General features: G+C 36.0%; 1 protein-coding gene across 1 annotated transcript in view; it reads left to right on the forward strand.

Moving 5' to 3' along the window:
- COL21A1 (collagen type XXI alpha 1 chain) overlaps window positions 1-20,606 on the forward strand; it is a 180,147-nt gene that overhangs the window by 131,621 nt on the left and 27,920 nt on the right. The window contains exon 17 of the mRNA XM_089333077.1: window positions 6,725-6,778. Coding sequence (XP_089189203.1) covers window positions 6,725-6,778 — 54 coding nt within the window. The remainder of the gene's footprint in view (window positions 1-6,724; window positions 6,779-20,606) is intronic.

The following is a 20,606-nucleotide window of genomic DNA, read 5'->3' on the forward strand; positions in this document are numbered from 1 at the left end:
TGAAACTGGGTTGTGGGATATTGTTGAACATGAAATTTTCTCTATTCCTTTGTATAAAGAAAGAAATTAATAGAATAGCAAAATGGTAAATTAGAAGTAGAGTTGTTATATGCTTTTCCCATAAGCCAAACAAAGTGAGCTGTACCAGTTCCTCCAGATCATGAAAACGATCAAATGATCTGATTAAGTTATGTTTACTACCGAATTTCAAAGGCTAGTTGTGTTTTGCATTTGGCTTTCTTAGGGAATATAACCAAGCAGAAATTATCCTTTCAACTACTGATGGAACATTATGAAAACATATTATTTTAAAAATGAGGAAAATCTTCTTATGTAAAGACTACTGGCCATTACCTTGTAATAGTTGATTTCCATAATCTTCCAGTAGCAAATGCTATATAACACTATCTACTAGTACTTTCTCCGTTATCTTTCTTTCCTTCTTTGGGGTGCCCAATGATTATAAAGAAGGGGACACAGTTTTTTACATTATCTGGCACTATTCTAAGATCTGTGCATGATCAAAACTGATTTAAGATATATTTCCTGCTTTTAAAAATGTGCAATTCAAGGAAGTGCTATTTATAAGAACAGGGCACCTGTTGAACAACCTGACCATCCTATAAGTCAGTGCTAAGTGTAAAGCTGTACAATATCTTTGTAGTTTGTAGAAAAAAATGACTCATAAGAGAGTAAATGTCGGCCGGCACCGCGGCTCACTAGGCTAATCCTCCACCTTGTGGCGCCGGCACACCAGGTTCTAGTCCCGGTCGGGGTGCCGGATTCTTTCCCGGTTGCCCCTCTTCCAGGCCAGCTCTCTATTATGGCCAGGGAGTGCAGTGGAGGATGGCCCAAGTGCTTGGGCCCTGCACCCCATGGGAGACCAGGATAAGTACCTGGCTCCTGCCATTGGATCAGTGCAGTGCGCTGGCCGCAGCGTGCCAGCAGCGGCGGCCATTGGAGGGTGAACCAATGGCAAAGGAAGACCTTTCTCTCTGTCTCTCACTATCCACTCTGCCTGTCAAAAAAAAAAAAAAAAAAAAAAAAAAAAAAAAAAAAAAGAGAGTAAATGTCTTCTCTAAGTATCTTGATATCTTGGCTAGAGTATAGTTCTCAAAGTGTGGTCCCAAGAACATCAGTGGTATTTGGTAGAAATGCAGATTCTTGGGTTCATCCTCAGACCTATTAAATCAGGAACTCAAGTGGGGCCTAAAATTTGCAGTTTGACAAACTCTCCAGGAGATTCTGATAGTTCTAAAGTTTGAGAATCACTGCTATAGATTATAAGAATGCAAGGAATGGATGGCATTATGTTCATTTAATTATGTATTATCTAGTTAACTATCCTAACAAGAAGTAAGAATAAGAATAAATTAAATCTTCAAATAATTATGGCATCTTCAAATAATTGTGGCACTTTGCTATTGGAAAACCATGCTGATACCTAGTTACTTTTTAAAAACACCTTCTGCTAATTATAAGAAAATATTAAAATTTTAGATTCATGGACAGAGAAGTAAAAGGAGATAGCTTTATAAACCAAGGTACTCATGCATTTCCAAATTAATTATTTCTATTATTTAACAACTGCTCCCCCCTATTTTACATACAAAAAATCTAAACTACAAATTTAGTTAATAAGTCATGTAAGATATTACCTGGAGATGGGAGAAATTAGGAGGTCCATGTACTGCAGTGGATCTCAAATTGTAGCAACAGAAGCATCTGGAGACTTGTTAGAAATCAGATTGCAGCCCTACTTCAACTTTTGATTCAGTAAGCCGTGGCAGCATCTGAAATTTTGCATTTTCTCCCTCTCTCATACATGGAAATTATTTTTTCATTTTTTACGAAACTTTTTAAATCTTTCATTAAATTTTAACAGACAAAAATTGAGCACATTTATGGACTTCTGTATTTCAGTACATGTACACATTATGGAATATTCAATAGAGTGAATGTATTTATCTCTAAAAACACTTAGCAATTTTTATGGTAAAATAGTCAAAATCCTATCTTATAGTATTTTTATAGAGAATTATGCAGCACTTGAAATTATCTATAGTCATGCACTGTACAGTAGAAACTCAGAACTTCCTACGCCCATCTAGCTATAGCCTCATACTCATTAATCAACCTTTTCCCACTCTTCCATGGAAACAACCTAAGTGTCCATCCACTGATGAATGAATAAAGAAAATGTGGTGTATATATATATATATATATATATATATAAAATGGAATACTACCTAGTCATAAAAAGTACACATTTTGTCATTTGCAACAATACAGATATAAACTGGAGCTTATTATATTAAATGAAATAACCATGCACAGATAGATAAGTATCAGGTGATCTCACTCATGTGGAACTTTAAAAAAGGGGAAAAAGTGATCTCACTGAAATTAAAAATAACATGATGATTACCAGAAATTTTGCATTTAATATTTCCATGTTAAGTGAAGAGGCTGATTTGAGGACCACATTTGAGAACCACATTTAGTTGGAGGATTCCTCCTTTTTCCTACCCTGCTTTTTTTAAAAAAAAGGTTTATTTTATTTATTTGAAAGTCAAAGACAATGAGAGGGGAGGGAAGGAAGGAGGGGAAGAGAGAGAGATAGAGAGATAGAGATAGAGATAGAGATAGAGATAGAGATAGAGAGAGAGATCTTCCATTCCTTGGCTCACTCCCCCAATGTCTACAACAGCCAAGAGCCAGGAACTCCATTGGAGCCTCCCACCTGGGTGGTAGGTAGACAAGTACTTGGGCCATTTTATACTGCTTTCCCATGAGCATCTACAGGGAATTAGATTGGAAGCAGTGCAGGAAAAACTGGGACTCAAATTGGTGCTCTGATATGGGATGCCAGTTTTGCGAGTGGAGTTTTAACCTGATATACCACAACTCTGGCCCTGGAAGACTCTTTTGACTATTGATAGGAACGTTAAGCTCAGACATAGTGATATTGCCTTATTTCCATGTAGTATTTAAGATCTATATCTATCTATCTAGCTAGCAAGCTAAAAGATCTATACCCTTTTCTCTAATTTTTGTAGACTTTTTCCCCCCACAAATCTTTTATTTAAGATATACAAACTCCATGTATTTCATAAATACAAATTTAGGAACATAGTGATTCTTCCCATCCTACCCTCCTTCCCACCCAGACTCCTACCCTTCTTCCTCCCCCTTCTCCTATTCCCATTCCTATTTTTTGCACAGATCTATTTTCAATAAACTTTATACACATAATATTAACCCTACAGTAAATAGAGTTTGACAAATTGTGTGTATGTGTGTGTGTGTATATATATCTATATATGTGTGTGTGTGTATGTGTGTGTATATTTATATAACTGTTCCTGAGAGTCAAGTCAAGGCTGTTGAAAGTCATTGTACACCAGTCCTCAAAAGACAAATATCATATGTTCTCCCTGATCTGTGATAACTAATAGAGTAAAAGGTGATCTATAGACACAAAATCGACACTTTGAGATGTGATGACTTTCTAGACTTTTAGACTGTAGCTTTCAAATTAAGTGAACCCAACCTACATTTTTGTTTTCTATGATATTTTCATAAGCTTTTCTTTAGACCCATTGGATCCATAGGTACTTCCTTCTCTCTAATTTGGTTGACTTACAGGAAAACATTATTCTTTCTTCCTCTAGTCAACTAGAGTTTGTAACTAAAACTGGAAGAATTGAGATATTTGGCTTTAGTTGGTATGTTCACTGTGCTAATAAAATGCAAGATCTCATAAGATTGGAAGAATCAGTTTTATAAGGTGATATGGTTGCATTTTTTTCTAAGAGGTCATTATGTTTGCTAAACTTGATAGACCTTTTTGTATCCTTTTCTACAATTTTGGGAAATTGATTAGATACAGAACTGTGAAAAACTTTTAAAAAATGCTTCAGGAATCACCGTATTCCTAAAGTTTTAATTATGAAGTATATGAAGTTTGTAACTGTAAAGCTGTAATGTTCTACATACATTCCTACAGACTTTCTTCTAAGGGTACATTTTAAAAACTTGCCATGAGTCCCCAAATCCTCTTAACTTGGGTGGTAAAAAATACCATCTTTTTTTTTTTTTTTTTTTTTTTTTTTTTTTTTTTTTTTTTTTTTGGACAGGCAGAGTTAGAGAGAGAGAGAGAGACAGAGAGAAAGATCTTCCTTTTCTGTTGGTTCATCCCCCAAATGGCCGCTATGGCAGGCATACTATGCTGATCTGAAGCCAGGAGCCAGGTGCTTTCTCCTGGTCTCCCATGCGGGTGCAGGGCCCAAGCATTTGGGCCATCCTCCACTGCACTCCTGGGCCACAGCAGAGAGCTAGACTGGAAGAGGAGCAACCAGGACAGAACCATCTCCCCAACTGGGACTAGAACCCAGAGTACTGGTGCTGCAGGCAGAGGATTACCCTGTGAGCCACGGTGCTGGCCCAAAAATATCATCTTAAGTGTTAAAGTTATCATACAAATAAGATTAAAGGTCTGGTGATAATAATAGATAGAGTTAAACATGGGAAGCAGACGCATAGAATGACAATTGCTTTGAGTAACACTCTGACCTCAGAATCAGCCCTTAAGGCATTCTGGTCTGGCTGAAAAGCTGAGAGTATTTCAAGCATGGAAAGCCAAGACACTGTGGCAAAAAATGTCCTATGTGAAGGACTTCTGTGGGTGACACCCCAGTGGATAAAATGGTCATCAAAGAAGGAGGTACTTTTCTCTGAAGGGAGAACTTCGACTTTGCTTATGGCCTTGTCTAAATACTGAAGGAGTTTGTGGATTCAAAAGGCTTCCACAGTCTAAGAAACTCATATCAAGAGCCTCAGGTGATGACTGATGTCATACATAAGAGTGTTAATTGTTAAATTAACAACAGGAGTCACTGTGCAGCAACTTCCTATGCAGGATCTCTATCCTCAAAGAGTTGTATTATGAGAGTTAACTGTAAAACTTGTTCTCAAATATTTAATTCATTTTAGTGCATTAAGTGGAGGATATTCTTATGTCTCACAAGTTATAATTATGTCTGTGCCCAAAAGATGTATCATTGTTGGGTGTGTCTTTCAAGTTAACTACGTTTCTAAAAAAATAAAAGAAGTGAAATTAACTTACAGATGCAGTGACTTTGAACAGTGCTTGTCTTAACTGTCGAAGAACAGATTTTTTTAAAGATGTGTTTATTTTATTTGAAGGGCAGAGTTACAGAGAGGCAGAGAAAGAGAGAGAGAGAGAGAGAGAGGTACTTTTCATTCACTGGTTCACTTCCTAGCCATCTTGTACTGCCTTCCCAAGCCACAACAGAGAGCTGGTTCAGAAGTGGAGCAGCTGGGGCTTGAGCTGGTGCCCATATGGGATGTGGGCACTGAAGGCAGCGGCTTTACCTGCTACGCCACAGCACCAGCTTCAAGTTTTATTTTTTTCATTCAAATTGTTGAATCCTTATATTAATATAGAGTTGGTCTTCTGTGTATAAAGTTAATTGAAAATGGATCTTAGTAGAGAATGGAACTGGAAATGGGAGAAAGAGGAGGAGTAAGGATGGGAGAGTAGGTGGGAGAGCAGGTGTGGTGGGAAGAATCAATGTATTTTTAAAGTTGTACTTATGAAATGCATGAAGTCTGTATTCCTTAAATAAAAGGTTTCTTTGGGAAAAATAAAATTAAAAAAAGAAAATGCTTCAGTGTATGTATTCTAACACTCTTCCCCTGTAAAATGTACTTCAGTTCAGGTATTTGAGACATTCACTTACTGTTGTCATCTAGGATGAAATGATCTCCACGGTATGAAACAAGTGTGCCATGATTGCTTCCAGCAAACTTGTTTGCTGTGATGCAGCACTTTACAAACAGGAACAGAATCATGGCTATTAATGACTGGTTTCCAAAGTGTAAATGTTTGAGGGTGTGTTATTGTATTTCAGGATACTCCCTCCCATTACTCTTTATTTTGCTCAAAAATTTTAGTTGATGTCAATGTGAGGATATTACACATTTTATGTTTTATTTGGAAGACTGAACAAAATGATGCAAATGATTAGCACCATAGCACTGTTTCTAGTAAGTGCCAAATATGTACTTCATGTAGAGGTACAGACCTTGGTTTGTAGATAATCTCTGTACGTCACAGCTATGAGCCTGAATAAGTCACTTAACATCTCCAAATACCTTTCTTCTCATCTGAATTACCCATTATGCTACTGCATCAGCCCCCTAGATGTTTATTTTAAATGGATGCTAAATTAATATGCCAGATAATTTTAAGTAACAGGCTAGAAATAACTCCATTCTTAATGAAAGTTTTATTTTTATTTTAGGATGAAACTGTTGGAAAGCAATGACATTTAAATCCAATAGGATAGTCAAATTTAAAGTAGAAATGAAAATCAAAATGGATATGAACAGGACTGGTAGTGTTGGTCATATTTACTCTGAAGATAAGAGTGTCCTATTTTGATAAGAATGACTATAAAGAACAATAATTGTTGTATAAAAATGGAATCATGTGCCATCAGTTATAAATTTTTGAAGTGGATTTTGTTTACTCCATGTATTTTTGAAAAAGTTATTTCATGTCAGGAAAGGTTAATCTTAATATTTCAGAAGTGATTTTGTATCTAATGTGCTCTTGTATGTGATGTTATATAATATTATGTTAGTAAGAAGGCCTGCAAATGAAGTTCTCTGTTTCTTTTTATCAAATGATTAAAAGGGAGAAGCAGGACCTCCAGGTGCTCCAGGGCAAGACGGACCGCGGGGAGAGCCTGTGAGTACTTCCTCAATTCAGCTATAGGGGATGAAGTTCTTTTCTCTTCATGAAATCTTTTGACTATTTAAATTCATCCAGATGACTTTTTCTTGTTTAGTGACTTCCAGATTGTAGATGCTGTAGACAATTTTTGTGGAACACCATGAAATACTGAAATATTCTACCCTCTTTTACAAACCAGAAAGAATTTTGGATGTAGTATGAATCACAACCACAAGCACTCATGCCCAAACAAATAATTGAATTAACACAAACATCTTGGTCTGTTACAGAACCTTTAGTAAATGACACTTTGCCACTGGTCCATTATTTTATAGTAAACTCTCTGCGATAATATACTGAATAAAAATCAAGAGTAGGGAAACCTATGATTAAGAAATACTGAATTAAAATCTTAGACATATGTGTTTTTAGCAAGAATTCTAGATGATTCTTACTTGATATTATTTTGGAAATGCAGTTTGTACCCACCTTTAATCCTATAATTCATGGCCAACATTTAAAAATCAGAAGATCTCCTTTTGTTCATCAAAGGTAACTGTCCTCTGGGAATTTGAAATTTGCTTTGGTATATTTGATGGGGGGGAGACTAATTCAAGAAGTGAAATAATACCTGAGATATATTGTATTTATTATGAAGTGTTCAGTTGAGAATTCAGAATCTAAATATTGGACATTATAGGGAAAAGAAGTATCACTGAGTCTTAAATAGGGTCAAGATTGAACTGCGCTTGGAATTGCTCAAGCAAATATTCATTGAATTCTCGTTTGGGTATTATCAGTGGGGCAAGTTCTATATAGAACTACTGACTTCAAGGAATTTATAATCTAATTTGGAAGACTGAACAAAATGATGCAAATGATTAGCACCATAACACTGTTTCTAGTAAGTGCCAAATATGTACTTCATGTAGAGGCACAGACCTTGGTTTGTAGATAATCTCTGTATGTCACAGCTATGAGCCTGAATAAGTCACTTAACATCTCCAAATACCTTTCTTCTCATCTGAATAGTGTAGATTCCTATAATGCTTATTTCATAGGGTTTCTATAAGGCTTGCATAGGATACCTGAAAATATGTGACAACATTGACTAACGTGTGGGGAAATAATAAATTCTTAAAGGAATATAGGAAGCAAGCCATCTGAGAGTGGTTGAAAAATTTTTACCAGGGACTTGAACTTAGATTTGATTGTGAAAGTCTGACTGGGAATGTAAAGAAGACAGGGAGAACTAATATGAGTAATGACACACAGGAGAGATGGTTGAAGGTATGCCCAAGAAATAATGAAATACTCTTAATGAGGTCTGGAGGATACAGTTAATTGTTCCTGTGGGGTGATAGGAAATAAGATTAGAAAGGCATAACATGGAGGTTCTTGACTACAAGTTTTATTTTTTTAATTATTTGAAAGGTGGTTATAGCTAGTGACAGAGAGAGACAGAGAGAAAGGTCTTCCTTCCGTTGGTTCACTCCCCAAATGGCCGCTACGCCCGGGGCTGTGCCGATTCAAAGCCAGGAGCCGGGTGCTTCTCCTGGTCTCCCATGCGGGTTCAGGGACCCAAGCACTTGGGCCATCCTCCACTGCCCTCCCGGGCCACAGCAGAGAGCTAGACTGGAAGAGGAGCAAGAATAATTTGATGGAAGGGAGTGATTTAGGGGCAGTTTATGAGCAACTGGTGTGTGCAGGATGAAGAAGAGACTGGAATCACAACATTAATTAGCCGGTCATTTTGACAGAACTGCCATGGGGTTTAAGGTCTCAACCAGGGTGATAATAGGGATGGAGTGCATTCAGTAGGGATAGTCTGAGCTCAGTAGATCTTATCCAAAATTATTATTTAGTAAGAATTATAGGATTTGGGAACTAGATGTGAGACTTGGTTTGACTATTGGTTTGTGCTCTTGTTTCAAAAAGTATATAAATTTGTGGTTGTGTGTGAGACAGAGAAAGAGAGAGAGAGAGAGAGAGAGAGAGAGAGAGAGAGAGAAATGAAGGGGAAGAGAGAAATAAAGGACAGTGGGGATGACAGGGAGCCAGGTCATAATTTGTTTCTTGACTGTGTTCTAAGCATCTGTGAGCCAGTTAGTTGCAATCTGTAACTCATTTTCTGATTGAAATAATGGTATAAATGGCAGACTGACCAGCAAGTCTATGCAGACCACAATGTCATGTGAGGAACACTTTAAACTAATACTGTTGCAATCTTATTAATAAAACCAAAGCAAAGCAAAGGATATTGAATAGGAAATGAGAAGTGCTTTGGACATGTTTTTCTTCTCTAAGGCTCCTCACTTCCAACCATAAGACATTGATATGTGGTTGGTCCTGCACTGCCCACTCTCCCTTTATTAAAAACGTATCCCTGTTAGAGCTTTTGCACTGCATAATTTTCATCCCAGACAGCATGGCCCTTCAGATGTTAATTTTCTGTTTCTTTTTTCCTTCATCCCAACATTCATTGCCTTCCTATAATAGTTAGGGTTGTTGGTAAGAGAATAAGAAGACCTCATGGCATAAGATACCTCATGGCATCATTGCGACTACTCAGAGAGATTGATAGTAAAGGGATAAACTGAACAAAACTACAAAGTGTTGAGGCAGAGAGTAATAAGAACACAGTAGCAGAGGTCATTTAGATGCAATCTCCCCTTCTGAACACAGAAGACAGAAAACTGGGAGTTACTTATAGAGACTCCAGCTCTTCTCCCACTGTAGCTTACAATGTTTGGGAAGGCAAGAGATACTCTGCAGGTAAACTATACAGTTCACCTTATCTTTTTTCCCCCCACATCCTCTCTGTTATGATGAATGGTAAAGAGGAAGTCAGGTTTCCTGTGCCAGGAAACATACTGCTTAGGGAAGCAATTAATAGATAAAGTTTCTAAAAAGTACTGATGCCATCCGGATATAATCCTTCTGATCTGTATTATCTTCCAGAATGTGTATCATTACAAACTATTCTGTTATTTTGACAATTATGGAAACTTGCTTGTTAGAAATACACTATAAAGGTTGATCATTGCCATTTGTGGAAAATCTTTGAAAACAGGAAAAAACATTAAAGTTTATATATTTTGTGATGCAAAAATGAATTCTTCCACTGCATGGGAGTATAGGTTTTAATATTTATAGTGAATAATATAGACCAACTAAAAACAACATGTTCATTTTATTTGTTCTCTAATGTGGCAGCCAAGAAGATTAATGGAGTTGAAGTTGGAAGGCCTCAAGCTCTTAGAAAAATGCTTTAAAACTAATTAAAGACAGTGGATGGCAGCCTGATGGTGATTCATCCCTGAAGAAAGTTAGGCAGAGTGATATATGAACACTGACTCCTGGATTTCAAATTGAGGGCAAAGGCTGTATTTCAATGGGGAATAATTACATTGCTTTAAGATACCAGCACATTCATGTGCTAATACTTTGAATTTTCAAGGCTGGTGTCACATAAACCTTAAAGTGATTTATTTTCTAAGTGGCAAATTATACCCAATTAACTTCAATGCAAGTGACTATAAACTCAGTTATAACACTCGCTAGATTTATTATAATTGATTTCAATGATGTGTCACAGTATTTAAGGTTCAAATTTTTTTGTCATTCATTCAACAAGCATTTACTGAGTATTCACTGTTGACAGACATCATTTTAGTAGAGGAGAATGTGAAGATAATTTACTTAGTGGCCCAGTCTTTGAAAAGCTATATGATTCAGTAGATCACAGCACAGTATGTATATTATGGAAGTGGGCAATGAATGGCTTGAGAAGTGGAAGGTATGTATTACCCTAGATGAGTTTGAGAGCATCGCTGGAAAGGATGTATTCTTCTTTTAAAATGAGGTATAATTCACACACTGTACAGTTTACCCACTTAAAGTGTGAAGGGTGATTCTTATGCACAGTGATCTCTGTCAAATTCTGGAAGATATATGGATATTAGCTAGTTGTTTGGCCCAGCAAGGCAGAGCTCTTTAGCTTAGTCGAAAGCAAAGTAAACATGGTACTTTGAAAATAGGATTTGATGGTTCAGGCTGCATGGAGTACTTGAAGGTGAAAAGACAGAACTAGATGAGGTTGTAGGGGTGGGGGCACCAAGTCAAGAATGACTTTATATATCTCTGCTATTTGTACTTATATCTAATAGTAATGGGAGTTAGTCAAAGGTTTAATATAGGGAAGTGAATTGATCAAATTTTAGTTTTAGAAAGATCACTCTTACTGTAGAATAGGGAATTGGTTCAGGACAGAACCTAGCAGCAGTCTAGCTGAGAAAACCTGTAGTACTTTCAGAATTTGGAGAAAGTTAGTAGACTATAGTAGAAAATACATATGTCACCATCAACAGACTGTTGATAGATAAGTAGTTATTATAATGCACTGCTGATAAGAGCTCTAGAGAAATTAAGGAACATGCTTTAGGAGCTGGAAGAGTGGCTATCATTGTCATATATTGGCATAAAATTTAGTTGATTGTGTCGTTTGGTCATGTGCAATGCAGAACTTATAAGTAATTGTGTATTTAGCTGAGGAGATTTCTCAGCAAAGTGCTGAATGTGTGAAATAGTTTATTTTTGTTGTTTATAATTAAGTGGGAGGAGAATAAGATAAGTTGTGAAAGAGTCGTTAAGCAAAAAAGAACCTGCACTTGATTTAAGGACTATTCATTCAGCTTCTTTATATTGGAAAAGATGTTACAAATACAAGATTCACTGTTAGAAAAACATGCTAGAGATAAGGCTAAGGATGCAGCTGGACAAACTTTTGCTACTGCTAAAGATAAGGTGTATGCCTCATGGATCCATCCCACTAGAAACCACAAAGTTGAACTTACTCAGGAAAGATCTGCAGAGGAGCCTCCTGTCTTAAAAGTTATTTCTCAGTTGTGGCATTGTCTGAGTATACAAAGGCTATTGATCTTTCTTTGTTGATTTAATATCCTGCAGCTTTACCAAATTCTCCTATGAGTTCCAATAGTCTCTTAGTGGAGTCTTTCAGTTCTCCTATACAGAGGATCATGTCATCTGCAAACAGAGATAATTTGACTTCCTCCTCTCCAATTTGTATCCTTTTGATTTCTGTTTCTTGCCTAATGTCTCTGGATAAAATTTCCAGCATTATATTGAATAGCAGTGGTGAAAGTGGGCATCCTTGTCTGGTTCCAGATCTTAGTGGATATGCTTCCAACTTTTCCCCATTTAATATTATGCTGGCTGGGGTTTTGTCATACATTGCCTTGATGGTGTTGAAGAACTTTCCTTCTGTACCCGATTTGCTTAAAGATTTTTATCATAAAAGTTTGTATTATTTCATCAAATGCTTTCTGCATCTATTGAGATAATCATATGATTTTATTCTTGAGGTGTTCATGTGATGCATCACCTTTATTGATTTGCATATGTTCAGCCATCCCTGCATACCAAGGAAAAGTCCCAATTGGTCCAGGTGAATGATCTTTCTGATGTATTGTTGGATTTGATTAGGTAGTACTTAGTTGAGGATTTTTGCATCTATGTTTACCAGGGACTAATATATAGTTCTCTTTCTTTGTTGTGTCTTTTTCTGCTTTAATGCAATCTCAATAAAAAATATCAAGGGCATTCTCACATCTAGAAGAAATATTTCTAAAATTTATATGGAAACACAAGAGACTCCAAATAACTAAAGCAATCTTAAATAATGCAAACAAAGCTGGAGGCATTACAATACCAGATTTCAAGACATACTCAAGGTAGTTATAATCAAAACAGCCTGATACTGGCAAAAACTAAACATGTATACCATTGGAACAGAATAGAAACCTCAGAAAGTATTCCGCACATCTACAACCAACTAATTTTTGTCAAATAAGCTAAAATCTATTCTTGGAGAAAGTACAGTCTCCTCAACAGATGGTGCTGAGAATTTTGGATCTACACATGCAAGTATATGAAACAAGACACTTACCTTACACCTTATACAAAAATCAACTCAAAATGGATCAACAAATCTAAATCCATGACAAGTTACCATCAAATTACTAGAGAAAAACGTTGGGGAAAGTCTGGACGACATTGGCATAGGCAAAAACTCTTTGGACAAGACCCCAGAAGCATAAGCAATAAAAGCAAAAAATAGACCAATGGGAATACATCAAGCTAAGATTCTGTGCTGCAAAGGAACACTCAGTAAAGTGAGGAGGCAACTGACAGAATGAGAGAAAATATTTGCGGTCTCTGTAGCTGATAAAAGATTAATATCTAGGGTCTAGAGCTCAAGAAATTCAACAACAAAACAAATAATCCACTCAAGAAATGGGAAAAGGACATGAACAAGAATTTTTGAAAGGATGAAATACAAATGGCCAACAGACATGAAAAAATGCTCAAGATCACTAGCCATCAGGGAAATGCATATGAAAACCATAGTGAGGTTTTACCTTACCTCAGTTAGAATTGCTATCATACAAAAATCAAAAAAATAATAAATGTTGGTGGGGATGTATAGAAAAAGGCACCCCAATCTACTGTTCATGGGAATGTAAATTAGTGCAATCATTATGGAAGACAGTATAGAGATTTCTCAAGAATCTGAAAATAGATCTACCATATGACCTATCTATCCCACTCCTTGGAATTTACCCAAAGGAAATGAAATCAGCATATGAAAAGTGATCTTTACCTCACATTTATTGAAGCTCAATTCACAGTAGCTAAGATATGGAATCAACCAAGATGTCCATTAACTGAAGACTAGATAAAGAAATTAGGGTATACATGCACTATGGAATACTACTCAGCTGTAAAAATTAATGGAATCCTGTCTTTTGCAACAAAATGGATGCAACTGGAAACCATTGTTCCCCAAAAACAAATATGTTTTCTGTAATATGTGGCAGCTAATATAGAATACAAAAAATGTACAGGAATGAAATGGACACATTGTGATTTGATTGTTGCTTTTAGCCCTTGTTATACTCCTTTAGAACTATAATCTTTCTACTGTTTGCTTGTTGAATATTATGGTAAGTTTATTTTGGTCAATTGTTACCAACCAAATTACCTGTATTCTCAAAGTTTCTACTGATTTATTGTCACAGTTATTCATGTCCAGGTGCTCCATCGCACTGACATGTTGTATTTAGTGCAATACCCTTGTCAGGTGGTCCACACCTTTTAATAGCTAGTTCTTTCCTCACCAGCCAGCCTCATTGTGAACAAGGAGCCTGTTGGCTCACAGGGAAGATGTGTAGACAGGGATTCAATTCACTCTGTGAGTTGAGATCCCTGGAGTGCCATGAAAATGAGAAAAAGAAAGCCACATTTTCTGTATCTATGGAAGTGAGCACATATTTCTTAATTAAGGATATGTTTACCTTCATTAATCTGGAAATGTTTACTGTTTCTTTGTTCCAGGAATAAAGGTGTGGGCGCACTATAGTAGTTTGAGGAAACTGGCTCATAGAGGCTTTTGTTATTTCCTTTCCTCATGCCTTTCAAATTCTTGCTAAACCACAACCATACTTGTGTTTATGGTGTCCTGTTAACTGCTAATCCAGTCCAAGTTACTGTTTACTTAATAAACAAATGGATTTTTTAGTCACCTTTTTTCTGTGGTCTGATTATTTGACATATTACTTTTATACATATAGGCAGAAGACATACATAAAATACTTGGGGAAAGTTTATGTTAGATTATTATGATGATTTCTTGTGTGAAATAATCTACTTTATTATGCTAGTTATATGGAGATGTCTTTATTTGCCCACTTGATTATTTTAATTTAGATTGATAAGAAAATAGGGAAGATCCTTATCAGTTCTGTTGTTCTTATTTTATGTGCAATTGTGTGGGTAAGCTTGTTAAGTCCTTTGTACAGATTTGTTAATACTTTTCCCCATTCCTTTTATGGGCTCTGGGAATGGCACATTATTAATATACATTGCATGAACCAATCTTAATGGGAAACCCACATCCGCTGTTAAGGATTTCACACGGCACTTCTTAGCATGAATGCAAACCACATCTAACAATTTAGATTATACAGTTTGAAAATTCAATTGTTTTTATTAAAAAATCAATTGTAATAATATATTGCTAGTTCTGGTGGTTGTGTTTTAAAACCTGATTGAAAATAACTCTTAGAAAACATTTGGAAATAGATTTTATCTGCATTAAAAAAATCAATGAGGGGGCCAGCATTGTGGCACAGCAGGTTAAGCTGCTGCTTCTGATGCCAGAATCACATTTCTGAGTACTGATTCAAGTCCTGGTTTTGATGCTTAGGAAACCAATGTAATTGCTTTAAATTTTTTAGTTTAGTTAATGCTTATTTAGTCTTTCACTTCATTTTTAAAACAAAAATGGTGTATACATTGTATATAAATACAACATTCACAATGAACTGCTACACCATAAGTAGAACAGAGATTTAGGTCTCTTTAGAATAGTTAATACATAATATTCTCTAAATATGAAGTTATAAATGAGAGATACACTGAAAAGATATGATTAGAGATAATTTGTGAATATTTTATTTATGTAATATAAATTAAGTAAAAACCTCATTTGTTTTCTTCAAATTAGCTTCACCTTTTATTTGGTGGTTTTTAAATATTTTTGTTTGATGACCTCTATCATACATGTAATTCCAAAAAACTTGATTCAATTTTTTATTTTTCTGGAAAATGGTGAATAACATCTATTCAGAAACTCAGACAGCTATCAAACTCTCTCTCTCTCTCTCTTTTTTTTTTTTTTTTTTTTTTTTTGACAGGCAGAGTGGACAGTGAGAGAGAGAGAGACAGAGAGAAAGGTCTTCCTTTGCCGTTGGTTCACCCCGCAATGGCCGCCACGGCTGGCGCACCGCACTGATCCAAAGGCAGGAGCCAGGTGCTTCTCCTGGTCTCCCATTGGGTGCAGGGCCCAAGGACTTAGCCATCCTCCACTGCACTCCCGGGCCACAGCAGAGAGCTGGCCTGGAAGAGGGGCAACCGGGACAGAATCCGGCGCCCTGACCGGTGTGCCTGGTGTGACGGTGCCGCAAGGTGGAGGATTAGCCTATTGAGCCACGGCACCGGCTCTATCAAACTCTTTTAAAAATCCTTTTTTACTTTTTCCACTAATGAAAAATTTGCCGAAATTATGATTCATATGCCCCCAAAATGTGGTACACACTTTTTAGACTTTCAAAGAATTAGAGTTCATTTTAGAATAATTCTGCTATTATTTTTAACCTTTTTCAATCAAAATGATGCATTTTTCAATCATATAGATACATTCCTTTTAAAACATTGATGAATTTAATATTCTTTTACTGTAGTCTCTGATATAAATGGGGAAGGATTTTGTTCTGAACGCTTTGGGCAGACAAGAGAAGGAACTTAAAAATGTTGTGGAAAATGGAATTAAAACATAAGATCATTTTTGTGCAAAATTTGAAAGTAATACATAGTTTTTTCATGATATGCATTTTCATAAACTTGTAAAAGATCCCTTATAGACATGAATTTCATTGGTTTTCCAAAATTAACTTACATTTTCATTCTATTTTTAATGAATCTTTTGAATAATTCTTGTATATATCTTTCCAAAGATGTAACAGTGCAGATATTTTCCCCGGTTTTTTAATCTTGTTCTTTCCAGGCAGTCCTACTCTGTCTCTGCATTTCTGGATATGTTATTTAAATTTGCTAATCATTTATCTTTTTGTCTTGTCTTAAAAACCAATACCTTTGAAACTGTAACATTGTTTAGACCACCTTGTTGGCTTAGCAAAAAATGTGGAAATGACTTTTGGTATGTAAGAGAAGTACAAGTAACTGGAGATAGCTTTGAAAATAACCATCAGGGAACTTTTCCTTTTTAGGATATCTTTGGTCTGTTTCTGTGACTTGTAAGATCAAACTATTGACATACTCTGTGCTATATAAACATGAATGCCCTAAAATATCGACTAAAAGCATTTTCTATTTAAAATATTCATATTTGGGTAATTTGGATCCACATGAGTCGTGGTCTGCAGGCCAGGTCAAATAAATTCATTTGGTGTTCTTAGATGATGTTTTTCCTATGAAGATTAATTTGAATATAATATGGGAGTAGTAAAACTGGTAATTTCCCTGTTAAAGGTTTATTGCAAGTACTTGTATAGTGGTTTCTTTTAGGTCTGGCAACTGTAGTTGTGAGTTACTGCTCTTTATAGTGCTTTTACCACAGAGTGATCTGTTGTAGATCACTCATAATCTGTCAGTATGGAAATTAAAAAAACAAGGATTGAAAAATGTTATGGTATTCAACTGCAAATACATTTAAATTACTTGGTCATATTTTTTCAGACAAATAGTGATGAAATATATTTAAAATGGGAAAGTCATTATAGTATTATTGTGTAATGAAAGCCAAACATGAAAAGGCCAGATTGATTCAGAGTAGTGATGTCAACTGGTTGGTGCCCTCCAGTGGTAAACCTTAGATTGCGAGTCTTCCTGCATAGAGCAGAAACCTTTGGAAATCAGGGTAAAGAAAGGCAAAAATAAGTAAATAAGTAGCTAACTGACATCTTCATAGTGATGAAAGAGGACAAAATTTTAGAACATGTAAAAGAACTAACTTTTATCCATTTTAGAATGTTCAAAGGTCAGGGAGGAGCGGTGAGAGCACGTTAGAAAGATGCATTCATTGGAAGGCCAGCACTGGGCTCAGCAGTTAGGAAAGTTTAGATTCTGGCACCCTGTGAGTTAGATTCTGTGATCTTCCCCATGTGTAAAATGAGGATTCTAGGATTTCATTGTTTAAATAACCGGTCTGGGCTCTGTCAGCCACTAGCCAATGCGCTGACTCCTCCGTCATGACTGCTTCATGCTGCTTGCCTGACACTCTTACTAGTAATCACAGTGTAAGATTTTCAGCTAATAAATGAGGCTTTCAGCGTGTGTGTTTTTTCCTTTGAAACTTTAGGTGTGACCAAATCAATTACTTATTGAGAAAACCAAAGAAAATATGTAACATGCTTTTGTTATTTTGGTAACTGTGTGATATTAAATATCTCTACAACAATGTAGAAAGGCTGAACATTTTAACAGAAAATACCAATACTAGATTAAATCGACTTGTAGTGCATTGAAAGTACTGCCTTACTTAAAAGCAGATTTGATCCAGGATGGTTCAGTTTCATGGATGAGATAGATTCATCTTTGGCATGCAGGAAAGTATAATGTGATATTTTATCTGTTCTAAGTAGTATTTCATGGACAAATTTCCTTCATTATAATCTCTAAGAAATAGACACTGAATTGTTAATTGTAAAGTATGCCCTTCTGTTTTAATGATGTATTAGTTATGCACAAATGGTTTAAATAGTTGAAGAGAAGCTTCTAGAACATTTTATCCTGTCAACATTCTTTCACCACAACATTATGCAGAATTTTCCAGTTGAATTTCTGCTCTCAAACCCAAACTGAAAGTAGGGGAAATATGTCCAGTTAATTTTACCAAATAAAAATACTTTTTCTGTCTCTACTTACACATTTTCACAGTTGCCTGAACCCAAACCCACATGGACTAAGAGTTGAATCTAAAATAGTTTGCTTGGAAAAATTTTTGCTGTATGATGTAATTGTCACTAAATACTCTTAGATCAACAAACTGTTAACTTTTCAATAGTTTTAAATGATATTTCTGCTAATATAAATTTTGCAAAAGTTCAACATCACATGTATTGGGATCCCAGAAAAATAGTATCTAGAATTTTATTAACTAACATAACTGAATAACTTGGGTTCTTCTGCTTAAACTCTCTCTTAATAGCCTTTGTGTCTATGCATGCTTATTGTCTTCTATTAGTTTTATACAGAATTGCTTATATAAATGCTTTACATTTTAATATTTGTGGTTATATACTTTTGCTTCATATTTATAAGTAATAATTCTTAGTTTATATGGTCATAGAAGATATTATGGCATCTTTTGCTATCAATGAAATATATTACTTTATGACCAACTTGAAAGGCAAACAAAAAATAATCATTGTTTAATCTGGAATTTACTCTAAATTATCTCAATTTTTGGTATATTACAATAATATAAAATTTGTGCTTATGTACCAATATAGACCAAACTCAGTATTAGAATAACCCTAATAAAAGGGTGTCATATGATATCTGGGGAGTGAACCTTGGCGAAATGGGGTCTCAAGGACTGCTGGGAGCTAGAAATGAGGGGGCTGTTCATTGATGCCTGGTCATAACTCTCTAGGAAGTGGACTTGCTAACACTGAGATCAGATTTAGAAACAGCATTGGATTCAGGGTATCTGTAACTAATTCATACTAACACCATAAATTAAGTAAGGGCGTGTTGACCTAAATTCCCATGGAATAAGTAGTTTGACTTCTCAGGGTTGATGGTATCCTGAACCATGGCATGTCACCTTGAGAGATCTGGGAGCCAAGTGAGATTGTATTAAGACTTCACCAGTTTTCCTGCATGGAGCAATGTGCAGCTACCTTGATTCTAATAAGGTTTTACATATTTTAATTAAATTCAGAACTTATCCTGAATTTATAGTGAATTACACACGTGTGTATGCATGTGTGTGTGTTTGTATGTGTGTGTGTGTTTGAATGGGAGGAGGACATGGGAGGCTTCACACCAAAGCATGGTGTATTGAAACAGAGGCCTTTACTTTGAACAGTATTTATGTTAACTTATTACATTGAGAATATATATTTTGCCTCAGATGTAATTCATTTCGGAGAGTGTTTATAGAGGTTTGTCTTTTCAGGTAGATAGTGAGCCCCAAGTTGACAGTCATTGCTCACAAATAACTTTTTTTTTTCTGCAGAGGGTGTTGTGAAGTGATAAACGGATTTAGCTAAATAGAATTAAATTGAATTCTAATGTATGATTCAAATTTAAATATTTTTTTAAAATATAGTATTTATTTGAAAGGCAGAGATAGAGATAGAGATGGATAGAGAATCTACCATCTCTGATTTACTCCTCAAATGGCCACAATGGCTGGGGTTGGGCCAGGAGATTCTTCTGGGTCTCCCATGTGGCTGGAAGGGACCCAAGGTCCTGGGCCATCTTCCACTGCTTTCCCAGGTGCATTAGCATGGAGCTGGATCAGAAGTGGAGTAGCTGGGACTCAAACGGGCTCTCATATGGGATGCCGGCAAGGTGGAAACTTAACTTTCTATGCCACAGTGCAGGTCAAATTTAAATACTAATATTATAACTGTGTGCCCATATTTCCCTGTTGTGGCTAAACACTGATCAGTGGTTGTAACCACAACTCCAGATGGGACCATCAAAGTATTGATAGACTCTCTGTAATAGAAGACACTTGATCTCATTGTTGGTGGCAGCTCTTCCACCACCCTGATCTACTGAACAGTCCTGTCTTTCTGTGAAAGGCCTGATGGTGGACAATGGAGAGAGCTTTCAAGGACTTACTGATGGGACCCTGTTTCCTTGTCCTCTAAATTCCCTGTTCTACCAAAAAGCCAACACATATGTATACGTGTGAATGCTGTTAGTTATTTCAACTGATGTGTCATCAAAAAAGGACCTAAGCAAAATGCTTAAGAAATAAAAATGAATTGATACCAACACTGTTTATTTTGGGTAATAGTCATGTTGAATAAATTCATTAAGTGGTTGATAACAGAACTGTTTTCACACTAGTATTTTGTTAAGTTTATTCTCAACTGTACAGAATTAAGATGAATGTTATCTGCACCTTGCTAGAGATCTTGTATACTTGGATTGAGTCATGTGAAAGACTCCAGTGCTTTGCCCTTCTGTGGATCCACACGTTGTGAGTTGTGTGTTTGTGATG

This window comes from Oryctolagus cuniculus, chromosome 5 (assembly GCF_051225735.1).
Source record: "Oryctolagus cuniculus isolate XC-2025 breed Fujian yellow rabbit chromosome 5, ASM5122573v1, whole genome shotgun sequence".
NCBI lineage: Eukaryota > Metazoa > Chordata > Mammalia > Lagomorpha > Leporidae > Oryctolagus > Oryctolagus cuniculus.